General features: G+C 36.7%; 1 protein-coding gene across 9 annotated transcripts; it reads left to right on the top strand.

Annotated features, from left to right (window-relative positions):
• Nucleotides 1–728: 728 nt before the first annotated feature.
• On the top strand, nucleotides 729–17736 carry LOC147525283 (protein CYCLOPS-like). 9 transcript variants are annotated; one of them, XR_015221198.1, is made up of 13 exons: nucleotides 855–1204; nucleotides 2487–2542; nucleotides 3583–3702; nucleotides 5364–5412; nucleotides 5492–5544; nucleotides 5814–6499; nucleotides 7160–7206; nucleotides 7308–7353; nucleotides 11279–11327; nucleotides 12099–12227; nucleotides 16135–16254; nucleotides 16850–16926; nucleotides 17120–17736. XR_015221198.1 is itself a non-coding variant. In XM_086605941.1 (12 exons), the coding sequence occupies exons 1-12, from the start codon at nucleotides 1013–1015 to the stop codon at nucleotides 17241–17243; spliced, it is 1671 nt and encodes a 556-aa protein (XP_086462067.1). In that variant the 5' UTR covers nucleotides 855–1012; the 3' UTR covers nucleotides 17244–17736. The 9 variants fall into 9 exon arrangements, 5 of the variants coding, with proteins under 5 accessions (XP_086462089.1, XP_086462067.1, XP_086462103.1 ...); XR_015221200.1 differs by having other exon boundaries at nucleotides 16850–16921; XR_015221201.1 differs by lacking the exon at nucleotides 16135–16254.
• Nucleotides 17737–18881: the final 1145 nt, after the last annotated feature.

Raw genomic sequence — 18881 nt, forward strand, 5'->3', positions numbered from 1 at the left:
GTTTGAACACAGACATTTTTTTATGCGTTATATTAAAAGCCGAATGAGTAAGTAATTGCTGTCAGCCGACTAAATGTGAAGTCACATATTTGAACTCAAGCAAAGCTAAGCTATCATCATCGGGATTCGTGAGCACGACTAGTGTGTGTGAGAACTGAGAAGGTTTTGCCTTGTAATTTTCTTTCTATTAGTAGTTAAATAAGAAACATGATTAGGTAATTGCTTAGGTACGCTTACACTAATTCCTGTCTCTTTTGGTGTTAATTAAGTCACTAGTAGTAATATAATCATCTGATTAGGATATCGACTTGTAGAAAATTAAGTCTTTGACCGCTCTTATCGTATTTCTCTTTTTATATGATGATGCTGACTACGACGGCTTTTCCCCTGGAACTGGTGAACTAAATTTCGTCTTGTAAATTAAATATCGTGAAATTTCCGAAAAATTGGTGTAAATGTGTAATACAGAAATAGAAGACATTTTCAGTTTAATCCTCATTCTATTTCTCCCACTTAAAAGTTTCCTACCTAATCACTTTTACAAATTTGGTTATCTTTTTGTCAAAGGTTTTCTGGAGTTACATTCCAGATTAATTTGAGCAGCTGACCAAGTCAGTTTTCCAGTTCAGCTTCCACGTGTCTCTAAACTATTTGTCGGCTTTAAAAAAAGATTTTCCCTCCCTTTTACAGGAGTTTATTAGAATGTTTCAATGTTATTATTTAGTTTTAACCAGAAAAGACAAATTCTAAGGTTTGAGGAATCTGAAAACATACAAAGTCAGTAGATTCCATTTTTGGCTCAACGAACAAATATTTTATTCTATTAATAAATTGTCGCTTTACAAGTGTTTGTTAATAATTGTTTGTCCTCAGTTTCGATAATGATTCACTGGAAGATAGTCTTGGTATGTCTAGAGTGTTTGGTCGGTTATTCCGAGCAACGGATTCTTTGCTTTCAATAGTCTGATCAGTCTAACTTCCATTACGAGTGGTTAGTAGTTTCTTGTTTAATATGGACATGGAAGGAAGGGGTTATTCGGACTTCGTTAGAAATTCTAGTGAGGAGATATTTCTTAAGTCTTTGATGGAAAATTCAATTGGAATGCCAGCACCAACCATGGAGATGCTCGGGTTTAAGAATCTTTCTCAAAGCTTTCGTGTGGATAGCGAGGAACTTTTCAACACTTGGTTGACTAACGGAGAGGCATGCTATTATTTTTCCACAATCTATTTGCCTAAATTCCATTGATAGTTGTTACAGTAAATACTACTGATTGAATACGATCAAGAGTGCAGATAATCTTCAATTTAGTGCTTTGTTAAGGTCTGTCAGTATAGGGTTTACAAGTTGCCAAGTTGAAGGTAATGAATTCGTTGGGTTACTTACCTTGTGTTAGATCCCGTATTAGTAGTATGGCTGGTCATGCTTGCAACAATCCTAACTAGGTTTATTTTTGACTGGCCCAACTAATTGCCTCTGACAAAGTTAAAGAGCTGGATGATTTAGCTGTATTGTCTCACAATAAGATAAAATTACATCCACTTTTCAAATCAAACTGGTTGCTTCAACTTCATCACTCTGTTCTGTCAACGAGATGTTTTGTGATATGACCTTCATCTTTGCAGCTCCTTACAAGTGCTAAAGGGCACTTTTTTTTTGATTGGGCATTTTCATTGGATATGCCTTTACTAGTCCTCATTGCTCTTTATTTATGGAAGGCGCTTTTAAATCTTATTTAACACGAATTAAGTCCTCTATATAGTGATAGAAAAGGGAAATTAGACAGTTTCTACATGGATTTAGAAGGAAACATTGGAAGAATGAAGAAACATGTTTCTCCTAATTTGGCATCCCTGATGTATTTGTGCTGTGTCTTGGGTATATCTCAGGGAATTATGAACAACCCAAGTCGGTTACTTGTATGTACCATCCAAACTAGAGCCATATATAGAACTGCTTCTGTATTCATATATGGCATGTGATATACTCTAGACTAAATATGACAATTTTTTATAATCTGCTGTTGTTTTCAGGCTTCCTGAGTTACCTATGGTAGCTACTGTAGTATCTTTCAATAGGTAGCTGTAGCATTTCCTCTTTGTGGTCAATAAAAGTTCTTACTTGCATGCACAAAACAAAAGAAAAAAGAATTGAGAAGTCTCATTTTCCTTCATATTTCTCTGATGGTATATTGATACCATTTTAGCACTGTGTATAAACAATGATCTATGTACAGTCTTACCTGTCACTCGCCACTGGGAGGGTATCTATGTCACTCAAATAGTTATGATGTATCTTTCATGTTTATGAATGAAAAATTACTGTTTGTGTTGCTTCGGAAGAGACTGAAATGGAGACCTAGCATTTTTCTATGCACGATTTTATCTATCTCTTTGTTGTTGTTTTTTGTTTCTTTGTTTGTTTGTTTGTGTGTTTTTGTTTCTGTTCTGATGGGTACTTATGTCATGACCACTTTTGGTTTCAGAATAATGGACACAATTCAACAAGCAGGGCATATCGAACTCGACAAGCATCTCGAAGGTGAGTAGGGTGCTGATGGGAGCTTTGAATTCCTTACCAACAACTTAAATAATTTTATATCAATATGTTTTGTCTATCTGGCCACGGTCTTAGTTTTGAGCTTTCAGTCCTTCATGTTTGGGATGCAATTAGAGAACACACTTTTGAATTGGTCTTATACGTTTTCCAATCTGTTAAACGCGATGTGGATATAAGATTACTGCAACTTTGAATTAAAGTTTTTGCCAAGGAAATGATTGTGGAACTTATATGGTCATTGCAATAGAAGTCCATCTCTATAGTGATGGTCGCACTTGAATCGGCCAAGAAGCTAAATGTAGTTCTATAGTCCATAGGCCATGCTTTCGATTGTGTTTTCTGTGCCTTATCGGCACCACGGGTTGCTGCTTTTCCTATAAACTTTTCTACGGAAACTGCTAAACATGATCACTTGGAAGAGTGTTTGTTCTTATGCCATATTGGCAAAATGGAATTGTTGAGGTGGGATTCAGTAACTTACATCCATATATTTCTTTGGTAGTTCTATTAGGCAAAGCTGCTACTTTTTTTCAAACTTCCCCATATTTTCATGTGAATGCTGATGTGTCATTTAATTTCACCTTATGCAGTTTTGGTCTGTTTACACATCTTTTGCCGGTGTATGTGTTGTCAATACTTTCTATGATTTCTGCAATTGGCAGTGTTAAGTGTCCACCTATCTCCCTGTTGCACGATTGGTGCATTGGTGAAGTTTTTTGGTTGATTTGTTTTTTCTACCTAGGTCTATGGCGTTCCCATGTTTGGAACCTTGGGGAAGATTTTCATGAAAGGGGACTTTCAGATATAAAATTATTTATTAGTATAATTATCGGTTTAGACACCCATTACTGTATACTCATGCTAATACCGCTTTTTGTGTGTTTCCAAGCTTTTTTTTTAGTGGATGACTTCAGTTATCGCTACTTTGTGTTTGTGTATTGTGTCGAGTTTCTTTTTTTGTGCTTTTGGAAAACCATTTTGGTTTACTTTGTTGGCCTCTAACCGTGCTTCACAAAAGGCAGATTATCAACTGAACTTGCATCTCTGACTAGCCAACAACGTGGTAGCAATGAGGTTTTATTTACGCAAAACTTGCCTATGGTTGATGAGCTCTCAAGCGAACAGAACCAAGGCTCTCTGAGGTAGATACTTTTTTTTTACTAGTAACATTTTTGGCGGTAGAGAAGATTGTCAACCTTAAAATCATTTGGATAGATCCTATAATAAATCCTTGCACTAATTAAAATTGAAATGGTGCCAAACTTAAATTTACATGACCAATGTCCCTATAAGTCTTTAAGAAATATTACAAACCCCAAATTGTTCTGTATTGTGTAACACTTACTACAACTCAAGTGAGAATTAAAGGAAAGGTCTATAAAGTTGTCCAAAGCCAATCTCAAATTGAAAATGTCCCAGACTTTACTTGTCTCCTGTCCCAGATTTTACTTGTCTCTCTGTGCGCATAAGCATTTAACACCTGCAAAACCTATACGGGCGTAAAGACAACCACGCCCAGCAAGTGAAATCCCAAGACAAACCTTAGGGATCCAAACTAGAAGTCCAACAAAATATATAATATATAACCATCACAGAGCTTTACCTAGGACATGTTGCCAGTGAAATAACCAATATAGTTGTTTTGAAGCTTTTCATATACTAACATGCTGCCAGACAATTCAATAAAGAAATCAGGGGGCTAACGCGATTAGGTGTTTGGTTTAGTGAATGTTCACATATAATCTAAAACAACTGGCAATGGGTGTCCATTAGCTACTAATGCTATAAATAACTCATGGGATAATTAGCCCTAACCCCCAATGTTATGGACGCATTTTGTGTTTACCCCCCAACTTTTGAATCATCACAAATGAACCCCCACTCGGGCCCGCTTCCATCCCAGAACCATCCATACTTGCTTTAATACCAAATTTACCCTTCTGTTACATACTTACATCTCTTTTTCTTCAAAAATTTTCTCTTTTGAGAGAGAATGAGAAGATTGAAGAGAAAGAGAGGAATTTGAAGCAAAGAGGAACGTTTTTGGTTTTGGTTCTTGCTAACAAAAGGGTAAATCGGGTATTAGAGTAAATATGGACGTTTTTGGGATGGAAGCAGTATGGAATGGGGGTCAAATTAAAAAGATTCAAAAGTTGGGGGTAAACACAAAACGTGTTAAAAAAATGGGGGTTTAGGACTAATTTTCCCATAACTCATCAATGGTGTTCTTAGCTCCCGCCTAGGAATACTCTGAAGAACAGTATGATCCACAATTCCACAGCTGTTGCTTAATATTATTATCTTGCAGCCTTAGGCATTTTGGATATTAGCCTTAGGCTTAATATTCAAGACATTTTGGAGCCTTAGGCAAAAGTCAAAAAGTGAACTCTTCTAATATTAATTAGAATTGATATTTTATTATAGTAGCGTATCATATTCACTCCTTTTACATTGATTCTATCCATTGCAAATTCTTGTTCCTTGGTGGTTTTCTAGTTGCCCGATATTCTAGAGTGAGCCTTAGTCCAACTTAGATGTATGTGAGACTTTACAGCTAACCTGAACAGTTGCTTTTGACTTCTGTTAATAGTACTAATAGTTGATGAGCTAGATATTGTTGCTTTCCATTTTGATCTTTCCGGATGGAAGTACAATAAAATCAGCTGATGAATTGTATGCATTGAAATATTTTTGAATCTGTGGATAGACATACTCTGGTAATTGTTCGACCATCTGATGCGAGAGCTTTAGTCTCAAGTCCCATGGAATTATCAGTATTAACTTGGGTTTCTTTATTTGACAGAAGTACACCGGCAAAAGGAATGCAAGCTACAAATCTGTATTTAGCTAAGGTTCTGTCTTAACTGTCCTTTCGCACATAACCTACAAAGACATGTACTGTAGAGATTTCATATTTCTTCCATTATGCAGGCATGGTTTCATAGTTCTCAACCCATGACAAGAAGCCGATCCTCTGAACTAAGGTATTGTTAGACTATATAAAGAATCATAAGTAGAGTTCAACCATGCAAGCTTCCTTTGATATTTCATTAGATTTATTGTAGCTTTTAGTTCCTTGTTGCACATTGGATGAGGCTTGGAAATCTCAGTTTTGAATTCTTGCAATGCCTTTATGTACAGACACATGCATGCACACACACACACCAGCGCCGACGATAATTAAAATACTTGGTGTAAGTTTAAAAATAGTTCTGCAAATTCTGTTTGAGGTAATGTAATATATCTATTGCAGGCGGAGGTATGCAGCAATGCAAAATGTCCAAACATCAATTGGTATGGAAGCCACGCGAGATGCATCAGGACATGATATTAGTCGAATGAAACAAGATTTTGCAACCACAAGCAACTTCTGTGATGTTTCCATGATTGAGAATCCCAACCAATTGGAAACATTCATGTCTCCATCCAATTCATCCACATCTCCTTTCAAGACTTCAGTTCCTACTGTAGACACAGTTTCTTCTGTTGTGAGCATGCTGAAGGGTACACTAGAACGCAAGAAGCTTACTAACCATGTCGATAAGCAAAATGTTGAGGGAAGTTCATTTGAGTTCTACAGTTCTCAAGAAGTTCTACCCAATATGAGTTTTATTCAAGGACCAAGCACTCTTATTTTTGAGCCACCCGGAACTTTTCAAGCAGAATCCCGTGTGGAAGTCAAAGAATTTAAAACTTCAGAAATAGCTGAGGAACATTTAGAAATAGATATAGATGGGCCTGCTCCAGCAAACCCAGTCCAAATTAGTACAGTATCCCAAGAACCTTCACAAAGTGAATCTTCTGCAGCTGCACCAGCACCCTCAGCTGGTTTTGAAGTGTGTGATGGTCCATCCATCTCTGGTCAAAACCCATCTGTTTCTGAGAACTCGAGGAAACAAGTTTGCAATGGGAGCTCAGAATATACCTCCAAAGCCAAAGGTTTGTGTTCTGCTTTAAACAAGTTATAAGATAAGTTCGTCTGATATTTTAAGGTATAAAATAAATTAAGTAGAGGCTTGGGTGGAGGTACAAGATCATTTAAATTCCAGTATTTGAGAGAAGGCTTTGAAATTGATGTGTTACGGACTTATGGTTTCAAGTACTATATATGTTGCTCTCATAAGCACCACTATGTTTTATTTCATTGTTGATTTCTAACCCGTCAAAATGCGTAAGTTGTTTATCCAGTTCTTCTCGTATCAAATTTATTTTTATTTTGCATAATCAACCTTTTGATGCCACCACATAGAAGCAATAATATGAAACCATCAGTACATGCATATAAGATAAGTATGATATCCTTTTTCTTCTAGAAGACCTGGCATGATATGATTGACATTTAAACTTTCAGCAAGAAATTACGTATTTTGTAATCTTTGTCACCTATTGGTCATTTTAAAATGTCCTGAAAACATTTGTTTGGATGACGTGCTATGGAAATTGCCAATTTACAGTGTATTAGTTACATCTGGAGTTATGATCGTGACACCATCAAGTAAATTAGTTTCATTCTCGTAGCGTTACCTCCTCCATTTTGATGTTTATATTTTCATCTTCAATATTAGCTTTAGCCTTAACTTCTTTCCTGCGGTGGTGCAGAGTTGAGGGAGCGGATACTTGAAAACAATCTAAAGGATGATCGGAAGGTATGCTCTATCTATCAGATCACAAGATCTACAGTCACGAGTCTGCTTCCCTTTGCTTTTTTTGTTTTTGAAGTTTAAATCCCTTCTCGCATTTCCAACAGAAAGGAAGCCTAGTTCGAATGGGGTCTGTCACATCAGGAGGATCAGGTAAACTATCCTTTCCCATCGCTCAATGATCTGACACTTGGATTTCAATTAAGTTAATGCCACATATATAATTGGAAAGGAAAATTGCTTCCTTCAATCTGTATAACAAGCTTAGTGATATGTTATTTTAGTTTTTGAAATATTAAGTCACTACACGTCTCATATAGACTTTGAGTTGAAAGTGAAACATATTAATAGTAATAGCAAAAATCTTACCTCATGAATTAACGAGCACGTAGGTGCAATTTGAGCAGTAATTTCGTGTTTGAACATAACAAGTTGTGGATTCTCTTTCCTGGTGACTAATAAGCCCTTATTGAAGATTTGAAGTCTTCAAATTTTAAACTGGAACTTTTCTAGAGTCCTTGGTTTCTTTTGTTATCGGAACTTTATGTTAGGTCCAATATCCCAAGTATGTGAGTATGTGACTTTGCAAACAAGGACTATCAGGGACCTAGAAGGGGCTGAATTGGTCCAAAGTATGTTACATGGACACACCATATTTCAAAAATAACCCGTGTTGGATACGTATCCAAGTGTCCGTGTTGGACACACACGGACACATGTTGTATGTGATATACCTCAATTTTTTATATTTCGCCATGCCAGACACTTTGTATCCGGGTTGGATACGGACACAGGTATTCGTGTCAATGTAACTTGGGTCCAAACATTGTTGGAAATTTTGAATGGAAAAATCAAACTGTACAAAATCATTTCGATTAGCCAATATATAGTGGAACTTTGCATCTCCTGTTCTTATAAAGTCAGACTTGGCCATGAGAGCATAGACCACATGAATAGTATGAATAAATTAGAGTGGTTAGTTAGTTGGCGTCAATTCATATTTTTCGACATACACCGATTCATTTAAGTAAATGAATGTTGACAAAGTAGTTAACATCTAAAATGGTGCAAGCAACTGATTTGTTCGAAGTGCCTGCTCAATGTATCTCTATGTGAAGCGGAGCAATGAAGAGCTTTTATGTCCATACAAAACATTGTGTCTCTAAATGGTGTCTCTAACAGACACGATGCCTTTTATAAAAATCATGAACTATTCTTCAAAAAGGCACAACCACCTTTGGGGGTGCTTTCAGAACCTATATAAACTCATCATCCCCATTGTGTTTGGTACTTAATCATGCATTCACATTCTCTATCCTACACTCACTAGTGCTTGTATTTTGTCGAATCTCTTTAAGCTTTCTTATCGGAGTGGTTCGTTACGCGTGTAAACTTGTAGTGATGCATTTACAAGTCTACACGATTAAATGCATCACTACAAGTCTGCACGCCCAGCGAACCGATATTATGCTTTTACTCCAACAACGAAAGCTTAAAGAGAGTAGGATAGGGCATGTGAATGCATGATTAAGTACCAAAGGCATTGGGGACGATGAGTTTATATAGGTTCTGTAAAACGTCGCCAAAGGTTGTTGTGCCTTTTCGAAAATACTTCGTGAGTTTTAGAAAAGGCATCGGTTTTGTTAGGGACACCCTTTAAAACACAATGTTTTGAGTGGACATAAGAACTCTTCATTGCAACATTCACAGAGATAAATTAAATGTGCACTTTGAATCAATTGGTTGCTTGCACCATTTGAGATATTAACAATATGAATTGGTGCATGTCTAACAATATGAATTGGCACCAGCTAACTAAACCATTCTAGTTTATTCAAACTATTCATGTGGTCTATGATCTCATGACCAAGTCCGGCTTAATAAAAATAGGAGATACAAAGTTCCACTTATATTGGCATAACTGAAATAATTTTGTACAGTTCAATTTTTCCATTCAAATTTTCCAACAAACATTACCACAAAGAATTCTTTCACGTACTTAGTGGTCTATTCATTCTCACCAAATATTCAACCCCTCAATTTAGGCAACTCCACCAGCTATCTTGGTGGCTGTCCCTAGCATTTGACGTATACCCTAGATTTTAAAGTACTGACATAACCTTCTACTTATTATGTCAATAGCAACATATCCAGAATGCATTGCATGTACTTTTGATATTATAGTGTTTTTAATTTTTTTTTTTTTACCCCATAGATTTGTATTGTTTGAAAGATCTCAGAATAATAATTCCAACAATACCAACTTTAACGAAACAGATTTGCAAGTATAAATATGTGTCATATTGTAGTTTTAAAAAATTTAGAAGTAGGCGATAGCCTTTTACGTAATACTTAATTACATACAATGCATCTTGTTATTTTGAGCTTTGAATCACAAAGTTTAGCGAGAATAAATCTATTCCTCTCCAGCCTAGGAACATGAAATAATCGCAAAAGGAACAGTACTCAACAGCCTGTATCCTTCTGATGGATGAATCCTCGAGGCCCAGGAAGCTACTATGTCCTTCAATAATGACTACCCACACAAACCGTAATGGACAAAATGGCACCAGACATATCCAAGGAACTGACAGTGGATGAGAGTGTGACTAACTAACTCATCATTTGGCCTACACGAGGGAGTGAAGAGACAATTTTTTTTTGATGATTTTCTTTTTTCTTATAAGTTATTATGTATTAGAATTTTATTTTTGCGCCACACACCAAGTGAACAAAGAGACCTCACAATAGAAAATAGATCTCTAAATAAAATTGCTAAGAAAATTAGGTACCGGGATATCTCGAAGTGCAACAATGAGAGGGGAACGAAGAGATTAGTAGAATAATTTAGAAGAAGAGCTCCCATTATTTCCAATTGCCAAAAATCTACCATTTTTAACACCCATATTAAAAGGCTGAAACTGATATCATTGTATATATTTAGATGTAACCCTCTCAATCAGAAACTAAGCAGCACAAGCCATTAATGTCCAAGGAGGTCATGCAACAACAAAATCAATCTTCTAAAGGTCATTTTGCTCTACAATAACCTATACTAGGTTGTTTACCTTATAGGTGGGTGCATATGAACTTGTTCCTTCCCAACCTCCCATTTTCTCTTTGGTGATTTTCTCAGAAAGTGGCCCAGGGAGAGGTAAGGTTCAATTTTATGGAAAAAAGTGAAAAGTATGTGTTGATGGAAGTAGAAGGCATGTGTTCCAACAAATAGTTTGTGAATATTTGAATTCCACGTGGGATGAAACGAAGTAGGTGGCGACGCATGGATATAATTTGATTATAACACATGCCATTACTGAGGGTAGATTGGGAATTTTGATTGGAGGGTACTGTTGGTCATTTTGCTTGGAGGGTCTGGAGGGTTTAATTTCGGTTATGCCATTATAAATGCAGAGATAATGCCACATGGATTTAGGTTTTGAGTTTGAAATGGGCCTCCTTATCATTTTTATAGTTTCCCTATTTGCATGTTTCTATATTCCCTTGTTATGTACTTACTTAGGTATAACTGGTATGAGTACCAATTGCTACAATAACTGAAAGTCTGAAATGAAATACTGCTATATGAAGTTTGTTGGGTCTGATACCAAGTACAAAGTTTGAATGTCTAACACTAGAACCCTAATATGTTGCTCCCCGATAAAAAATGTGTAGCTACAGTTTTTATATTCACCATAGTCGAGCATCATTGTTTATGAAATGTGAAGTAGCTTGCTATATGCCCAAGTGTACTTAATTTTTTATCTTCCTCCACTTTTTTGTGTTTTTCCAAATTACATCGAGTAAATTTAGTGTGATCCACCCAGTAAAATGTCCTCTCTAGTTGTAACTATCTATTAGTTTCTTCTCCCAAATGAGGAGTTTCAAACAATATTGCAGCAATGAAAAGAGAGACTTTTTTAATATGGACTGTTATAAGAAATATCTCAACAAGCCTCATGTACTTAAATTGATAGTCAATAATCACAACTTGGAGTTGCGCATACAATGTTACGTATTATTTTGGAATTTGGTTGTTCTGTAGTCTGATATCATTCGCTAACCAACATAAGTTGCACAGGCGACAAGGGGGACCCAACAAAGAAAAGGAGGGTTGAGCGCTCGCGCAAGTATGTATTCTTTCAACTTGACTTCTCGTTGGAAAATTGCATTCTATTTGCCAAACAAATCTGTTCAAAACTCTCTTACACACATCTCCAAAGCAGCATGCCAGAATGCTTTGCCATATAGAACTGTACTCTTGAAAACCAGGTTACGTGCAGTCAAGTGAGATACGCTCCACAGGCTGCATCTCTTCAAATATAGAACCAGAACCTTAACACCTAAACAGCATGATACTTTCCTCCTGTTACTTTTACCAGCCATCATTAAATTTTTAACTAAAAACTACACGTTAACACAGACCTTTGTACTTTGCTGTCCCTGAGTTTTATCAGTTGGGTAAATGACCTTTAAGTTTCACATTACTTTTACCCCAATTATGACTTTCGTTATGTAACGGTCATGTTGGAGTGTACTTTTGGGGCTTAGATGGCAAAGTTCACCCAAATTGACTTTTGGGCAATTTTTATTTCCTAAAGAGCTGAGCCCTTTGTCACCATTGTTTCGGATGCAAGTTAGAAGTTGGTTTTAGACTTTTAGTAAATGTACATCTAGTTTATAGTCATGCATTATAAGTATGATTAGGTATAAACATTGGTAGAATTGATATATTAAAACTTCAAACATATGCTTTGTAGACAAGGTGCATAACATTGTTTTTGAGTCTTTTAGGGATATTAAAAGAGGTGGAAACTTATTTACAAATGCTAAACATTGTCCATAAATGTAGGTTATATCCTAAATGCTTGGTTTCTTACTGGTTTCTCTTGTTCATTTAGAATGGCAGAGGCAAAGGAAAGAAATATGACCCCAGCAGTCTCAGTAGATATGCAATCCATGCTGAAACGTTGTGAAAATCTTGAGAAGGAAGTTAGATCTCTCAAGCTTAACTTGTCATTCATGAATAGGTAACTGCTGAACGCCTGAATATTGTATTACCTATGTGAAAAACCGAGACACGTAATTATGATACAATATTGGGCTTTTTAGGGTTAAGCCCCTATTGATAATGCTTTTTAGGGATGCCCCATTTTACTAAATTGTTAGGTTTTGGCCGTATCCGTGCTTCTCACGTGGTGGATGGACGTTGGTATTTTCTTAAGAGCAAGTCCAATGGGGAGCAGCTATAATAGGCTACTAAAAGGTGCCACATAGGCCCTTTAGCAGCCACAGCCAAATTTAGCAGTCCAAATTCGAAAAACAAGTCCAATGGGGACTTTTAACAGCTGGTAAGTTCGGGATACGGACGGCAGAGTTTCTGCCGTCTGTACGTTAAATTGCAACAAACGGCATAAACTCTGCCGTCTGTACACTCCAGATGCTAACGTACGAATTTCTTCTCAATTCACTCCTTCAATTCCTCAATCCCTCACTCTTCTTCTCTCCTCACTCCCAAAAACCAAAACCAAAAACAAAAACTAAATAGGGCAATCCGAACATAATGATTAGGAACATTAGGAAAATAAAAGAACATAATGAGAACATAATTAGGAACATTAGGAATATTAGGCAGTCCTTTAATTAATGAAGCTGTTTTATTATTCAAAATTTTCAAGGTAAACAGAACATTAGGAAAATAAAAGAACATAATGAGAGTATCAATCTTCATCTTCATCATCTTCATCCTCATCATCTGCCTCATCATCTTCATCTTCATCTGCCTCGTCATTACCCTTCTCATAACAGTATGGGCGTCTCGAAGCCATTCATCATTTTTTTTTTTTTTTCTTCTTCTTATTCTTTTTCTGTTTCTTCATCTGAATACTCACTAGTAGGGCAATCTAACTAGTGAGACCATTCAGGGATAGCCATGAAAGCAACTAAAGAAGGAAGAAGTATGTGAGAGGAGACATTGTTTTTTTTTTTTTTTAAATTTGTTTATAAAACACAAGTTAAACTCATATAGTTTGAGGATGGTTTTTATATAAGCAAAAAAGTTGTAAAAACGAGGAAACTTAATGGTGATTAGCAAGAAAACGAGGAAAGTTATGGGAAATTAGTGGAAAATAAATTTCTTGGTTATCTGTACATAAATTAGTTGAAAATTTAATGGTGATTAACAATAAATTTCTTAGGTTTGCGTCTGTACATCTGCCGTCTGTCCATTTTATTAAAATGGGAGACAGACGGCATAGTTTCTGCCGTCTGTACATAAATAACCAACAGACGGCAGAAACTATGTCGTCCGTCTCCCGAAACTTATTATGGCAGCTGCTAGCAAAGGTCTTAACTTTGGCTGAGTTTTTGACCCTTTCCAAATTTAAGACCCTTTTAGTAGCCCCAATGGAATTACATTTTTGTGGTTGGGGTGCTATATTTGCCTTTAGCAGCCCATATAGCTTCCCATTGGACTTGCTCTAATGGACAAATTCCCTGTTACGCTTTAATTACGAATATGCCACTAAGTTATGGTCCATTGTTCTTAGTTAGAAGAACACATGTCAACATCTAGACAACCCAAATGACTAAGAATCAATGGACGCGAATAAACCACTTATCCATCTTCATTCATCATGCTCTTCTCACCACGATTGCTACTATCTCCACCCCACCTTTGCCGTCGCCACCACCACTCCTGTTACCACTATTTCAATAACCTAAAAATAAAAAATCAAGGTGCATTTGGTTTCTTAATTTTAGGTTTTTAGGCAGGTTTTCTAAGCGAGATTATTGGGTTTTGACTTGAGAATTCAAGTTGGCTACTTTTGAATGGATAGAATGTCCGTTGAGTTTATGTGGTTTAGGAATTGGGTTTGGTTCGGTTTATAATTTTATATACTGTTACATGGTTTATACGTTTCTGTTTTCACTCGTTCAGTTAGATAATGTCGAATTTGTGTGGGGATTTGAGAGTCGAATTGTGTTGGGCTTTGAGTTTGAAGGAGAAGCAAGACCTTCCTTGTCATATAATTCATAGTAATGAAATTTAGAAATGTTTTTCATTTGATTTTAAGATATTTGATTATCTTTGTTTGTCATAGCGAAATGAGACTTCCATACACCCAATTATTTGATTTCGAATATGTTGTTCTTGATGGGTGGTCCAGCATGGTGGAGGTGGGGGTGGGGGTGGGTGGAGCTGTGAAAGATGGTGAGGGGAAGAGAGTGATCACCGTTGATCTAAGGCAATATGAATGACCCAAGTGATGCCACATGTCTCCTAACTTCGGTGGAGTGGGCTTTGAAGGGGAAAATGTGCCAATTACAAACATGATCCCAGTCAACTCACAGTTAACGCCAACGTTTGACTGTTAGAGGGGACAAAACCTAACAAATTAGTAAAATGGTGCTTAACCCTAAAATGCCCTATAATTAGGGCAGGGAATCGGGTCAGGTAGACCCAAATCCAACCGACTCGATTACCGAATACATTGGGTTCGGGTCGATTTTCATATCCGTTTATGTATTCGGGTCGGAATCGCGTATGTCGGGTTTAGGTTCGGGTTCTGATATAATTTTTGGGCTTTTTTTAATTTTTAGTGTTATCCGATCAGGTCGGTCGGGTTCGGTTGGGTTTGGGTCGGGTTTGGATATTAAATTTCGGATTTAATCGGGTTTGGGTTCGGATATTGTGAAACTATTTGGATTCGGATTCGGATATAGCCATATCCGACCTGAACCCGACCCGATCCCTGCCCTACCTATAATATTACAGTTGACACCCATTATATGAAACCTGTGTTTGTATTTATCTTGAAACTACTGTGATACTCTATCTTATGATATGTTTGTGCCTCGGCTACAAGTACATTAAATGCATGACAATAACTGACTCAAATTTGAAGTTCTCATATCTTAGCTTTGATGACTAAAGTAATAGGTTGGGTTCCAAATGACTTCAGGGAAGCCAAGAGCAATTAAGTTTATATTTCAGATGCACTTGAATTCCTGAGATTCAGAACTTGAATAACTGAGTGTATTATGAGAATGGAGGCTGACCACTTATTATAAGGTTCTAGCACAAACCAGTGTAAAATGCTCTTGAGAAGATTGTTCACTTGTTTGTCATTATTGTGAAACATGTAGAGAGAATGGTCAGATTGAAGGTCATGAACAAAAGGGTTTTCAGAGTCTGGTGCTGTGTTTAGAATAGATTCTATTTCTCCATTGGGGTTCCGCTATGCTGGGAGGATCAATTGACTGGTTGAAGGGGTTGTGGGGTTTGGTATATATTGACAGTATAAATTCAATCTGCATAATGAAGCTTTTTGATGTTTGTTGCCCATAGTTTTTCTTTGTTATGTGTTTGTGTGTTTGTTGACAGATTAATTGCTCATTTACTTGTTTACTCCGTCAAATATAAAAATTGGTTTGATTCAGGACAGTCTTGACTGTGTGCATCTGGTATCAGTGCAAAGTATGAGGTTTCATAGTTTGTAATGGCCATAAACCTTTTAAATATGACGCTCGAGATGGAACTTGGAAGTGTTTGGCTGGCTGATAAATGGTAATTATAAGTTTGTGGCCAGCAAAGTATGCGATCTATTTTATCTTTTTTACTGAAGGCACTGAAGGATTTTGCAGGGGAAGCCTGCAAATCTGGAAGATGACAGTTGGGAAGAATATGATTTGAAGACTTCAGTACACTCTAGTTTAGTTCTCAAGTAGTGTTTTGTACAACATGCTACACAAAGAGTCTTAACAAACTTTCATACCACCTTAAGTAGAAGTTGTAAACACAGCGGATGGTGGTTGGTTTCTAACTATCTGAGTGCTTCATATTATCTCCGAGTTGTTTGGTTATTGATGTGGAGATGGTATGTGAAGAGAAGACAAAGAACTAGTGCTGTAACTGCTTCAGTCTTTGTGTTGCAGCTTTCGCCAAGACACAGCAAGATCCACAAAGACATCCTTCTGTTGCTTGAGCAATACATACTTTCTGTGTTGCAATGGTTTACAGTCTACCATTCAGGACCCTTTTCACTTACTCACCTGGTAATCATTTGGAATATTAGACAAGGAAAGTTGCATATGGATCCGTCAATATAACTGGCAGGATCCAGGAACTTGGTTAACTGCCAAGCATCCTCATGACTACAGTTTACGATATCATGCAATTTATGAATAATACATTCAAAATTGTTCCCCTCTTTCCAAACACGCACAAAAGAAAGAATTTCTGGCTGAAGGACAAACACACACGCGGCACACACACAACACAATGTTTCCCTATATATAGTTTCTGCAGTAATACCCTTTTTCTTTTCTTTTTTGTCTTTTTTTTTTTCTTTTTATTTACTTACTATAATTTTTACTGGATTGATAATCATATATCTCTTGTTAAGATATACAACATGAAGATTGATGTAATACCTAAAAAATAACTTTTCATCTATTTTTAAGAGCAAAAGACATATTTCACCATATCACTCACCATGATGCACTTCTCTCTTAAAACTTAATGCTAGGTTAGTGCCTAGCACCGAGTCTGGATGTTCTACCATGTTTTATCTCCTCTGACCACCAACTTGTGCTGTTTTTTGTAGTAGAGGTTGTCTATCTGATTATATATGCTTACAATTTCTTGCAGCAATAACGGCTGTGTTTGATTTGCTAGAAATTGTGGAGAGCTAAACTGACACCCGAAGCGTATCTTATTTCTGTATGGCAATGGTGGAAAATTAGAAAACAACTATTATATATAGATTAATGGAAATTCATTTTCTGAAACTAAGGTTTATGTTTCTATGAAAGAAGAATGCCACAGGTCATATATATCTTGATGTAGAATGCAAGTTTTAGATTTACAATACTTAGTGAAGTTTATATATAGAACTGAGTTTGTGTGATCAAATTTCAGGAAAGACTCCGAACAGACCAAACAAATAGAAGATCTTCAAAAGCAGAATGAGGAGTTGGTTGATGAAAAGGAACGGTTGCTAGAAGAAATTGAGAGGATTCTGTCAGAAACAAGCAAGATGTGAGACATGTTTGAACGTTCTTGTTGTTCTGCTGTACTTAAGGCCAAGACTGAAGATCATCAGTATGAAGTCATGCATGGGTAGCTTAGATAAGTCGTCAAGCATCCAAAACATGCTCACCAGAAGAATTGTGCGTCACTGTGAGGAAGTCCCATTCTATGATTGCGGATGAGTCTATACCCGAAAAAGATGTATGGACACCTCTATAGGCTTGGACTTTATGAAATGCATGGACGTATCCTTCCGTGGTATGGTTAATCTGTACTACATATATGGCGTAAAGGAGCATGCGATTTCTGTTTATGTTTTAAAAAAAAAGGTGACATTGTGTGGAGTCCGTGGCCTACAAGTCTACAACTCCCAGGCTGGCTTTAAGTTAAACTACTTCGTAAGTGTACGATTATCATAAGATGAGCTTGTTCTCTTGTAGCGGTGTAGTTGGATCCGAAATATCATTAACTTGTTTTGGTGAGAAGATGGAATTATTTTCTAGCTACTTTTACACTGTTTAAGTGAGGGTCAACGTGTGTGTCCAAATTTTGTTTCGTACTGTATTTTTCCACAACAAAACAGGCCGCTCATCTACCAGCCACATGGACTGATGAACAGATGGTCAATAGGACAGGAGAAACAGGAGATGGTTCCTTGTCTTATTCTCACTAATAAATCTTTTCACTGGAGAAACAGGAAAAGGTTCAGTGACTGCTAGCGATGTGTAAGAGGTTGCATTTCATTCATTGGCTTATTAATAATGACTAAATGTAATTGTAACAATAGAAGGCACGATGTAGCTATTACATTTTTTTAAAAAAAAAAAAAAAAAAAAGCCATTTGTGCACGACCCATGAGCGTTCTAGGGAGATTTCCTTACAAGGACGACACTGACAGACTAAGGTTCCCGAAAACACTTGTTCTCACTTTAAGTCGGGACTATTCGATCAAACCAAAGAGTGCTGTGACATGTGTATATCTCACATGAACTAACAGTTTCACGTGATAGTCATGTGAGTTAGCCGCTGATCAATATGATTGCCAGATTAATTAGAAATTGGTTTAGACAGTTCGTGAATACTCTTGGATTCAATCTACATGATTAAGAAGTAATCTAGGAAGCATATTGAGTCCATCATCAGTCCATACATGCGATGAAATAAACTAGGAATGCATCTCTTTTGCTCATGGAATCCTTCTTATATGGGTCGTCTAATGACTATTCGTGTACTCAGAGTAGACCGGACCTAACTGACTCGTAGATCAGTTTGGCTCATATTGAACCTAATTAAGCACCCACTAGATGGGTTTATCGTTTCGTTCGGCTAAAATTGGTCATGAATTATCAGGAGTAAATCACATACTCACCTACTCGTCTCTCCACACACATACGAACACAAAATGTGGAAACTTGCCAGTTAGAAAGTGTTAAAGGGTTGATTGTCACAACTCATTAGCCAATTGGAAAGTGCAAGATCATATAGCAAAGGTAATATTTACTATCATTTTGAAATGAAACGCAACTTTTCTCAATTGCTGAAGTTAAAGTTGGACCCACCTCAGGTGCTTGCCTCTCTTTGATAAACATAAGATATTCTGAATGTGTCCATTTTCAGGTTTAAACCACGAAAGAAAGCATGATCAAAGTAA

Source organism: Coptis chinensis, chromosome 1 (genome assembly GCF_015680905.1).
Source record: "Coptis chinensis isolate HL-2020 chromosome 1, ASM1568090v1, whole genome shotgun sequence".
In the NCBI taxonomy this organism is placed as follows: Eukaryota; Viridiplantae; Streptophyta; class Magnoliopsida; order Ranunculales; family Ranunculaceae; genus Coptis; species Coptis chinensis.

Coding starts and splice junctions, on each gene's coding strand:
- LOC147525283 (XM_086605941.1), top strand. CDS start 1,013: ATGGACATGGAAGGAAGGGGTTATTCGGACTTCGTTAGAAATTCTAGT. Junction 2,543..3,582: donor ACTCGACAAGCATCTCGAAG/GTGAGTAGGGTG, acceptor CACAAAAGGCAG/ATTATCAACTGAACTTGCAT. Junction 7,207..7,307: donor ATCTAAAGGATGATCGGAAG/GTATGCTCTATC, acceptor CATTTCCAACAG/AAAGGAAGCCTAGTTCGAAT.